The sequence below is a fragment of the Centruroides sculpturatus genome, unplaced genomic scaffold, assembly GCF_000671375.1.
Source record: "Centruroides sculpturatus isolate CEXI.00-Female unplaced genomic scaffold, Cexi_2.0 scaffold349, whole genome shotgun sequence".
NCBI classification, from domain to species: domain Eukaryota; kingdom Metazoa; phylum Arthropoda; class Arachnida; order Scorpiones; family Buthidae; genus Centruroides; species Centruroides sculpturatus.
The window spans coordinates 618,639-631,067 of record NW_019384593.1 but is presented as its reverse complement, the minus strand read 5'-3'; the positions used below and the strand labels follow the sequence as shown (position 1 = coordinate 631,067).

At 24.7% G+C, this 12,429-nt stretch overlaps 1 protein-coding gene across 1 annotated transcript in view; it reads right to left on the bottom strand.

Moving 5' to 3' along the window:
• Window positions 1-235: 235 nt before the first annotated feature.
• The window catches only part of LOC111624811 (acylglycerol kinase, mitochondrial-like), a 50,607-nt gene continuing 38,413 nt past the window's right edge, over window positions 236-12,429 (bottom strand). The window contains exons 9-14 of the mRNA XM_023367765.1: window positions 11,278-11,352; window positions 10,147-10,285; window positions 8,786-8,904; window positions 3,431-3,498; window positions 2,731-2,824; window positions 236-1,220 (exon numbers count right to left, since the gene is read on the bottom strand). Coding sequence (XP_023223533.1) covers window positions 1,119-1,220; window positions 2,731-2,824; window positions 3,431-3,498; window positions 8,786-8,904; window positions 10,147-10,285; window positions 11,278-11,352 — 597 coding nt within the window. The 3' untranslated portion in view covers window positions 236-1,118. The remainder of the gene's footprint in view (window positions 1,221-2,730; window positions 2,825-3,430; window positions 3,499-8,785; window positions 8,905-10,146; window positions 10,286-11,277; window positions 11,353-12,429) is intronic.

The window sequence follows — 12,429 nt, the reverse complement described above, 5'->3', positions numbered from 1 at the left end:
TTCATCATATTCTTCATCTTGTAATCTAAGGATCACAAAATTAGGAACACAATGAATCATTTTAATATTAGAGTCAAGTTTTAAATAATAATGATATCATTTACATAAAATTTGAATTATGAATGATAAGAATCTTTTTCAAAATACTTATTTATATCATCAATCATAATTATAATGAATAGATAGTATAACATCACTTATCATTATTTTTCTTTTTTTCTAAATTACATTATGTATCAATATACATGTGAATTGTGTAATTCATTAATACTGAATATCACATTCAATCATTTTTCTTATTATTCAGAAAAGGGAAATCCCTTAAATTGTTTGAAGATGACACATCAGTTAACCTGTATCCACAATATTCACTATTAAAACAATTTTAGCCCACCAGTGGCCAAGCAGTCTTCGTACCCTGAATACTGGAAGTTCGGTTAGGGTTCACACCTTGCTTGGACAGGCTGGCCATGTGGAGTTTTTTGGGGTTTTCTTCACGTCTGTCATACCTAAATAGAGGTCAGTTTCTCTTAACAAGACCTCCCAGAAGGCATCCCCCTAGGCAGATCGCCCAAGTGTTGCATTGCCATAACTTAACAAAAATCAACATCATAAAACAATTTTATCAAGCATTTCTAATCAATATTAACTATATTTAAATAATTACCACTTAATCTGAAATTACCCTATTGAACAGTCTAATACACACAAATACATATATCTTATTAAATTTATGTATGTATTTGTAAATCAGAATTACTAAATCAAAGACTGACAAATAAAATTATCCAAAAGAACTGAAACTGCTAATTCAAACTGAACTGTGGAATTAACAGTTCTAAAAATTTATCAGCTGAGTCATCCTGACATGTGATTACTAATGATTTAGAACATAGAATCAATAAAATGCAGAATTTTTGTCATCTCTCAAGTAATAATGACAATAATTTTAAATATTTTGATTATTATAAATTTATCAAAAATTATTTATTACTATATAGTATTTATATATGTTAATAATATTGATTTTATATATATCATTACTTTACAAATAAATGAATGCTTACACTTTTAAAAATAAAATATATATATATAAATTTTTTTATTTATTAAGCTGTTTATCCATTAGAATAAATATATACTTTTTGAGGAAGTAATTGTATATGAACTGGCTGAACTTCATAATTATCAGTATCAATATTGCACCATTGTTCTTTGCCCTGAAAAATTAAATAAAATAACATATATATATATATATGAAAGTTTTATTAAATTTACATAATTTATAATTATCAAAATTATTATTTGTAATAATAAGTAAACTCTTATGCAAAATAAAAAACTTTGTTTACACTGACTTTCAAAGTATTCTCCCTTTTCTTATAATATTTGTTTTACTTATTTGTGGAGTTATGATTCAAAAATAATTTTTGAATTACTATTAGTAATAATATAATTTTGTATGGAAATATAAAGGAATAAACTTTCAATGAGATTCTCCAAAACTTTTCAGATAAATTAAAAAAATACTAAATAGTATGAAACTGAGTTTGTAATAGTTGCTCCATCAATTCATTATTTATTTCAATTTTGGCTTCTATAATCCAAGTCATTATTAAATCCCATTCCTACCATGAAAAAGTAATGCAGAAACAAAAACAGCAAAACTTTTCTATTTTCATAGCAAAACAAGATTCCAGAAAATTTATTTAATTACTGATTTTTCTGATGTCATATGCAGAAATAAAGTTAGTATCTAACAGAAAACAATAGTAGTTAGGATATTCCAGTGAAATTCCATTGTAACTTAAAAAGGGAATCCAAGATATACATATTGTATATCTTGGATTTTCTTTATCACTAGCATGGTCAACCAGGTGAGACTTTCCTGTGTTTACATAAATATCATTTGTAATGCATAGTACAATTTAGTTTTGTTTCAATTATCTGAAAAGTTCTTAAAATTTCAAATTAATGCACATGATATAATACTAACATCTATGAGGAATGACAGTACAATCTATAAGACTGAACTGATTAATTCAATCTTATCTTTTGAATTATCTGACTTCAAGTTAATGAAAGCTAACTAATATTTTATAAAACCTTCTTCTGTACTCAAAATCAAAGATCTGTCAAAGCAGTTTAATCATTAGTGTGCTTCTTTTCAAAACCAACTTGTTCCATGTAAAATATTGCCACAAACTATAGCATAAATTTTAAAAGTTTCTTTGATCATGTCACATATGTCAATACTAGTGTAGTTTACTTCACAAAATTTTAAACTTGTGATAAATTTATAGATATTCATCATAAATTTGAAATTTAATCAAACTTATTTTATGAAGTTTTATTGTAATAGCAATTAGATTAAGGAATACAATTAAGTTAATACAAACTTGTTTAAAAATGAATAATCAACAAATCTTCAACTAATAGAGCAGTAAGTTTAAGTCATATTTTGCTGCTGTGTTAATTTGAAACTCCAATAATTGTATATTTTTCATAATAAATAGTTATCAAAATAATTGATAATATATATTTTCAAATATTTATGTATCAACAATTTGTAACTAAAAAGAAATAAGATTAACATTAAATATTGTTAGATTTTTATAACATAATAATAAAATTAATATTTTTATTTAATGTAAGTTCTCATTCATTCATTATTTATAAAAATTTAAATTACTAGTAATAGATAAAATAATTTTAAATATTTAAACTTACCTCTTCCACATCAAGCATTAATTTTAATTCTCTAACTTTTATTACTTTCTTAAATTCTGTTTCTTCTTCCATTTTCTGTTTTCCACGAGTTATACTGTAAGAATAATTGAGAATTCTCAAACAAATATTTTTGTTGTTATTTAGCAGGAGTACTTGAGAGCTGATACTAATAAATATAATATTTGTTAACTTTGCCTTTACTGAAAATAATTTTATCTTCATCTTTAAAAAAATTCTCTTGTACATTATTTCTTAAAAATCCTTTTAAACTTTAAATTTAAATAAACATTGTAGAATGTATTTTTATGTCATTACATTAATTTAAAATGTAATGTACATATAAAATTAGTTACATGAAAAATATAAAAATAACAATTATACCAAGAATTTACAAAGGAGTTAATCTATTTGGCCTGTGAATGGCTCATATAAAATACAAAAGTCTTTTTTTGGAATAGACTTATTAATCTCTCAACTAATTAAATATCAGAAATTATGATAATTTGTAGAGTTTATAAATAATCAATAAAATATAAAATGTTTACAGTGTCTGTAAAACATTTGGAAAATTCATAATTTAAAAACTATGCCACCTGCAATGGTGTGAAATATGTTAATAGAAAGAAGTGTCAGCTTAATCTTCAATTCTTTATGTAAAATGCACCAAACGTTTTTAAAAACTTCAAATAAACAGACTTACCCCTCATTTATAAATTGCAAACGACTCAAATTTGAGGAATGGATAACAACATTTAGAAAATGTTCTTCCTATCAAAAATAAATTTATTATTATTATTATTTACAACTTTTAAAATTTATAAATAATAAGATTGCATAAAATATTTTAAAATAACTTTTCAAATGCATGAATGTTACGTCATAATTATTGTTTTAAATCTGAATCATTGTTATATGTATGTATATAATTAATATTTACAATGTTAAACCACTCAAATGTTTATATGTATTATATTAACATAACTAGAAAACTAAATTCATTAACATAATATATATATCATATATATCAACATCCTGAATTTCAATTTATTGATACTAAGCCAAACGATTGCCATAATTAATAATTAATCTGGCTATTAATATCCTATCCTGATTAATTATGGTGATCATTTGGCTTAGTTTCATTAGCACAAAATATACCATAAAATTCCAGAATAAAACTTTAAATTGCAAATGTTTTCAACCTTAGTAACCCAAAAATGGCTTCTAAATAAGGTCAAAAACATTTGCATTAAAGTGATTATGCTGAAATTTTATGGTGTAATAAAATATGCTAATGAAACCTTTATCAGCAAATTTATTTATTAATTGAATGTTTCCAGCTGTCTAAGTAACCATCTTCAAGACATAACTGAAACAATTTAATGGAATATTGAATACCAGTTTGTACATTACAATTTCAAAATTTAAAATTTTTAAATAGCTTTTCATTGTTCAAAAATTATATAAACATCACTAAGCCTGATGTATTAATAATAAACCAAATGATTGTTGTAATTAATTGATTATTTTTTGTTACTGTTAATAATTATTAAATAATTTGGTATTAGAGGTAGATGTTGGCACCATCTCTTATCAAAATTAATAATTATAATAATTTAATATTTATTAAATAATATAGTCTGGAAGAAAAGAATTGGTCTACAGTAGAATTTGAACTGCAACTCCCAGTTATTGTATGGTCTAATAATACCACTAATACCAAATTACTTAATATCTAATTAGTAATAGTAGTGAAAAACAGCCAGATTAATTATGGTGCAAGTTTGGTTTACTACTGATCAGGAAGTTATTCATAATCGAATTAGTTAAAAAAAAATTAAATATAGCATTATAATAGAGTTATAGATTTTAATTACATTTTTATTATCAAGTTTTATTTAGTAATAGTTCTATAGAGTCAGAATTGGTCAAAATTAATACAAGATCCACAGAGTCAGTCCAGCAGAACGAAATATCAGGTTTTGAACATTTTTGGCCTACTCCAAAAGCCTTCTTCAGGAACATAAAAATGAAATGGAATTCCTTTTAAAATAAATTTTTCAAAAATATTTCCTCAAAAAATTGATGAAACTTCATGGGTTAATTCTACAGAAATAACCTATGAAGTTTCATCAATTTTTTGAGGAAATATTTTTGAAAAATTGATTTTAAAAGGAATATAAAGAAAACCACACCATGGATATATATATATACATATCTATTACTTATAGCATGAAATGGAATGCGTGATAAATTGTGAAACAGAAAATTTAATTTTGGATGGAATACAAATTTAAACTAATTGCATCATACAAAAGACTTCACATGATGCAATCAGTTTAAATTTGTATTCCATCCAAAATTAAATTTCTTGTTTCATAATTTGTCAAATATTTCATTTCATTCTAACGTTTTTGAAGAAAGCTTTTGGAGTAGGCCAAAAACTGATATTTAGTTCTGCTGGACTGAATTTGAGATTTGTGGATCTTATATTTTGTTCAAGTTTTATTCAATTATTCAGTTTTTATTCATATTTTATTATTATTCAATTATATAATTAAAATTCTTATTAATCAGCAACATAACTTCTCAAACACATTGTGAAATTAGTTCATTAGATGTTATCTTGAAAATTAATAAGAATATTCATTGTGTAATTAATCACTTTTACAACATTCTCATTAAATTTAATTTATAGCTAAATAGAATATTAATAAAATGTTAACATATTAATGACACAAACAAAGATATTTCATTAAAAATTTTAAGTCAAAAAAATATATTAAAAGTTTAATAAAAATGGTTTTATACAAGAAAACATATATTTTCATTTAAAGTCATTGAAGAAGAGCTTATTTGTATTGATAAAAATTTCTGGAGATCAGATAAACAATCCTTTTTAAAGATGAACTGACACTTTACAGACTGGCTTTGAGTGTATATTAATATGGAGAAAATAAGAAATATGCAATTATTTCTTCAATATATGAAAAAATCTTTAGTAATATGTGTTTGTAGAGGCATATGTTATCATCATGTTGTGCAGACATACACCATTTCCCATTTTTGCAGGGAACATTCTGATTCAACATTATTAGGAAAAGCTCTCGGTTCTACATGTAAGGCTATTCTAAGATATTGTTGTACCTAATTTTCTTTCTGTGAGCAACATTTTGTATATGGTTCTAAGTTATTTGAAGCATGCATTTATCAACCATATCAACCAAACCTGAAATCAATATACATCATATCTGGGATGATCTAGGACAAGAACAATGAACATATGGCATGCATGCACACAGTGTCATGTTGGGAGAAATTACCTGGCATGCAACATATATCATACATATACAATTTCATTTATGTTTTTTACTGTTAAATTTTAGTTTATCTTAATTTCAAATTTTTTATTACTGTTTTACATTTAGATTAGTATATCATCATCCTTTCCTCAATCAGCTTCTTTACATTTATTTGAATCAAAGTACATTCTTTTCTTTAGAAATCATTATTCAAAGTATAAAACTTTGACAGGCAAACATTTTTAAAGATAATTATACTTATTATATGGCACAAAACTCAAGAAGGTTTATCATCCTTGCTCTCAAGCAAGAGCTTTAGCGGACACATGTGTTTAAAAATTTGTACATTCTACAGCTATAAAGTTCAGACAAATACATAGTATGTTTAAAAAATAAAGTAAATGTGTTTTAATTAGAATAAATTAAAAAAGTTTATAAAAAAGAAAAAAAAATTTAAAATTAAATAAAACAAAAAACCTGAAATCTATGTAAACTGAAATTAAATCACAGTTTTTATGCCTTTTTCATGTCATTTAATTTATTTATAAGAATAACTTTTTAAACTGAGTTATACTGAAAAGTTATAATAAAAAAGTTAACTAAAATTATTATTTATTTATATATAAAATATTAATTATTATAACTGTTGCTGTCCAAACAGTAGCATTCCTGGCATGAACAAAAATCATAACCTCTGCATTTAAATTATTTTATCATTAAATTTACTTTCTACTGGCAATTGACTGGTAAGAAGAGAAAAATGATGATTCAATTTATCATAAGATGTTATAATAGTTCCTTCTCCATACTTATCAAATTGTGGTCTTTCAGCTCTTCCAAATATTTGCATTACATAAATTATTCTATATTATGCAGTGAAAAATGACTAAAATCATACAACACCATGCTAAATAAATCCTTCCAATATGACTCTTTTTGAAACATTCTGTAGGAATAAATTTCTTGTCTGTAGAGTTATTGTCTGTTTAAAAAATTACAGTTGTCCCTCTATAGTCCGACATGCTCAGTAGTCCGACGCACCTCCCGTCAAGGTACCCGTCCCCGTTACGTGTCTACTTGCACAGAAGCATGTCACGATGTGAATCTCCCCATCCAATTCTTACTCGATGACACACATTTCGTGTGTTTTATGTGAGCAGTTCTGTTCGAACAGTTGGAGTAGAGAATATTGTAAGTTACTGCTAGCAAAACAATGCGAAATATGTAATTATTTTCAGTAATCCGGACACTTTTGGTAATCTGACACACCTTTGGTCCCATACCTGTCGGATTATCAAGGGACAACTGTATTAACTTTTTAAACATTATTGTTAGAAATGATATATATATTTTTTAAATTTGCACTGACATTTGACATCTCAAAGACAAATTCACTAACCATGTATCATAAATTACAACAAACTTCCTTTTAAGTTAGCAGATTGTATTCACAAGTTGCGGGAAATATAATCACAAAGCATATCATAAGTTGTAATATTGTAAAAAGACTCATAAATAGTACAGTATTGAATAGCTCTTGAAAAAAGATATATTTGAAATATGACCTGAGTATTTGGCTTTATCATTAAATAGTCAATTTGATCATTATTCCCTATTGCTTCAATTAAAATATTCAATTTGAAGCATAAGACATTATGCTTCAAATTGAATATGTCAATGTGAAAAAATTTATAGAATTCTACATATTGCAATTGAAACCATTTATAGAATACTGTATAAAAGCTCTTATATATAATTTATCTTCTTCACAAAAACTTTATTGTCCACTTCTTTCAAACTTCTTCAGCATTTCTATTAATATAACTAACAATATTAATTTTGGCACAAATTTTACTTCACATTTCAAGTTTCATAATTTGCTGTTGTTTCACGATAGTTTATTTTCTATAAACTTTTTTCTATGTCATCCATTAAGTATTTTGACTAAAATGATATGGTATAAAATTTGGTTGTCTTTCTTCTAACTAAACATATAAAAATCAAAAAAATTCAAAAAAATAAAATTCTTAATGTCATTAAGAAACACAATATAAAATCTAATGGTCAATAAGTGATGTCATCAGACATACTTTCAGGGTCAAATTTTTTTCTTTGTTGTAAATGTTAAGATGTAATTTGTAAATACAAATCTATATATCTAAAAGTATTCCATAACATTGTTTTATATATTTTACTTGATTGACAACCCCACTTTCCACTTGTGGATAAAGTTACTTTACATCAAAACTAAAGTAATTTTAAATGACTTCAAATTCCTTAATTTTTCCCCAATAAGTGTCAAGACATTATAGGTTTCTGGTAAGTTTACAATATCAAAGAGACAGTATGTCATATTTTATGAGACATTCGTGAATTGAGTCAGATTCATGAATGTCTCATAACTTATCTCTTATGATTACAATGATTCAAATAAAAACTTATGTTAAAATGTAATGTTTTTAGCTTTATAATTGTTACCAAAATTTATATGTAAAGTGCATTTCATTTATTCTTAAAAATGATTTCCAGATAATTTTTGGTTATTAATACTGGACTGAATTTTTTTTTTGTTTTTAAATATTATATCATTACAGATTTACAGATTCAAATCTCTAAAATCTGTTTTTGAATTTCCTCAACAATTTCAGTAATCTTTATTTCATTAGCTTTGTTAATGTAACAATATTGAATAGCAAGATTTGAAAAAGTATTAAAAAATATAAATTATATAGATAAAACACAAATATCTTTACATTAGTCGTCTCAAGGTTTTTTGTTTCAATCAGTATTCCAGGAGATGGAACTTGTTCTGAATGCCATGTGCCACATTCTTCATTAATAACGTTTGTATAATCTTTTGCTGGTGAAATACCTATGAAAGACAAATTACTTTTATAAATAAATTCAGATTTTATGAGTTATAAAACAACACTTTAGAGAAATTATTATATATTAATGAAATGATCAATTATTTTAATAAAAACAACTGTTGTGTCCTCCAAATTGTTACACAATTATGTCATTATTATTTACTGCATACTACATTTTTGTTTTAGTTAACTTCAAACTATTCTTATATAAATTATACATATGACTTAATTTCTCTTTGTCAACAATCAGTTTGTAAAATTGATTCCCACTTACCCTGATTTTGCATGTGATTCCTACATGTAAAATTGATTTCTTTTAAATAAATAAGGAAAAACACAGAAAAACTTTACAATTCTCACTTGTAGAAAGATATTGGTATTGTTCATTAAATCCTTGCTTTAGCACAAATGTATATCAGTTGTCCTGATTAATGATTGAAATTTAATATGATTTGCATGGGATTAAATGCACATATAATAATTTTAAAGCCCAATGATTGTATTAAAGCCAAACAATTACTGGATTAAACCTAGAGATTGTGCTTAACACCTACCTCTAGTGCCAAATTACTCAGTATTAATAATCATTAGTAGCAGTAATGTAACCTGATTTAATCTGGTAATCATTTGGCTTTAATGGAATTAAATGATTTAAATGTCACATTATACATATTTCTTTTCTAAAAATTTTTATGATAAAAGCTGATAATATTTTTGTAATATTTATATTTTAAACAGTATATCTCTGTTCAATTTATTTACTTAGTTCACCTTAAAAATAAAATTCTTTATCGATATTAACATTTTTTAAATAACTTTCAATATTTTTTTGATTAACCCAAAAAATTAAGAAATTATCAAATATAATATTAATCAAAAGAAAAGAAAAAAAAACATATTATAAATCAGCTTTTAAATAAAACTTTAAATTTATAAATAATATCAATGTAATGAATTAAAATAACTGATCATTTTTGTAAAATCTTAGGTTGACTGAATTTATTATATTCTATAGAAAAAACTGTACAGAAATAATACTTTACATAAACTAACATTGAAATTAGGTAATTGAATAATCTGAATGTTAAGAAATTTATGCTATGTAAATTTGTTTCTTTACAGTGTGTCATTTCATTTCCATATATTTTGTTTCCAATAAATTATATTATTGTATGATATATTTAAATTTTTATTGTAATAATTTTATAAAAAGTTAAATAAAAATGACATAAATTGCTATTTACCAGAAATATTTGGAGTTTTTGGTATAAAAGCCTCCCACCATCGTCTGGATTTTATTTCAATTGGTTTTTCATAACATTTTGAACATCCACCACAGGGATAAATGTAAGACAAATCAAATTCCTGATTTGATGGCCATTCCTTAATTTAATATAAAAATAATGTAATTTTTATACATATTTGTGTAATAATCATATATTGACCAAATAACTGATTAATATAATTAATTAAAAATAGTAAAGTGTTTTATAAATTATCTTAATCTAAAAATATTTATAATTACTAAGGTAATTTATAAATATTAATTATTTTTTTAAATTCTTATATACTGTATTTACTCACATATAGGACAAGGTGTATAAAGATCAAAATAAAGAAAATTAGATTTATTAATACAATTCTAATTTTATTTTGTTTAATCACAAGTAAAATATCAAATAAACATAATGCACACACTGTCCCACAAAAATTACTGGCATTTTAAACTTTAAAGAAAAATCTTGTAAAATCGACAACATAATTTGTTCATAGCCAGACAATCGGGAACCTTTTTCTTGCCAATTCTTAACAGTTGAATCCACTCTCCATTTATTACACTTATGAGTTTCTCCGAATTCTGATTTCTGAATAATCATCTGTTTTTACATGGGAATGAATTGAAACTTATATCAAGCTCCCGTATGATTTTGGAATTTCAATCTGGAATTCAATTCAAAAGCTTTGCTTTTCCTATTGCTATTCATCTTTACTCCTAACAATATACAAGAACGATTCAAATGACAAATAAAATACTTGTTTTTAAATACAAGAGGGTAAGCATCTGGTACACATGAATACACAATTCACAAAAATTATTTGCAAAAAAACAAAGAATCTTTCGCTTGTGTATAGGACAACCTAGGAATTTGAAACTGTAATTAATAAAAACTCTCTTATATGCAAGTAAATATGGTAGTTTTACTTTTAAGTTAAATGTAATATTTAGTTAATATTTACAGCATGTATTTATCATTCCTATCATTCTAATTCTAATTAAATCTAAATGACTATTTTATTTAATCTAATTTAACAAAATACAAGTATAATACTTGACAATTATATAAAAAATCGAAACAATAAAAACAATAATCAACCTGAAAAGCTCTTGATATATAGGCAATTTTTGTTTTCAGTGGTCCAAACAGCCAATATCTGCAATATAAACAATTCTAAAAGTTGAAGAACTTATCATCATTTACAAAATAAATATATCAAAATGTACATATATAATTAATATATAAACATTCAATATTTAATGAGATAAATATATGTCATATTAAATATTAAATGTTTATATAACAATGATAATAATTTAAATATCAATATAATAATATTAATCAAGTAACATATATATATATAATACCTTAAACAAATATAAGATAAAAATGAAAAGTACAAAAATAGAAGTTTTTCTAAAGAATTTTCTGTTTTTGAAATGTCTCTTAAATCATTTATTGTACATGTATTGATTTTTTTGTCTGTACAAGTACTGACTTCATATTTAGCAATTCATGTTGATCAATATGGAAACAGAATAATAATTACTTTCTTGAATATTTACAAATAATAAATATGTTTGTGCACAATGTTCTTATTCTAATTTATCAACACTAAAATATAACCCAAGTGTTGGGTCAGATGTTTACCACATGTGAAAACCTAACGACCGGGGTTCAATCTGGAACCGATCAGGTTACACCTACGTGTGGGCACGAGATTTGGGGATGTCTTTTGTTCGGGTCAGTCAGATGAGCAGGATGTGACTGGTGTCCAGTCCAACCGTTATAACCGTTTCATTGTTATATAAGAATACGGCGATCTATGATTAGAATTCTATACACCTTAAGAACTTAACACCAAGTTTGCCAAAAAATTTCTATGCTTGCAACATACAATATTTATGACTTTAATCATGAACCAAATTTATCATCAAACAAAAATAACATAATTATAAAATCTGCAAAAGTATATGTAAAATATAATTATATTTTACATATACTTTTGCAAGTTGAAAAGCATTGCCTAGAAACATTAGATTCAAATATATATACAGTCGATCCCCCCTATAAGATCATTGATTTTTCCGTTTTATCTGAATTACATGTTGTACGAGTCACTTAGATTTTACAAATACGTGTGCCGGGCTGTGAACGGCTCACATATTTGTAAAATCTAAGTGACTCGTACAACATGTAATTCAGATAAAACGGAAAAATCAATGATCTTATAGGGGGGTCGACTGTAAA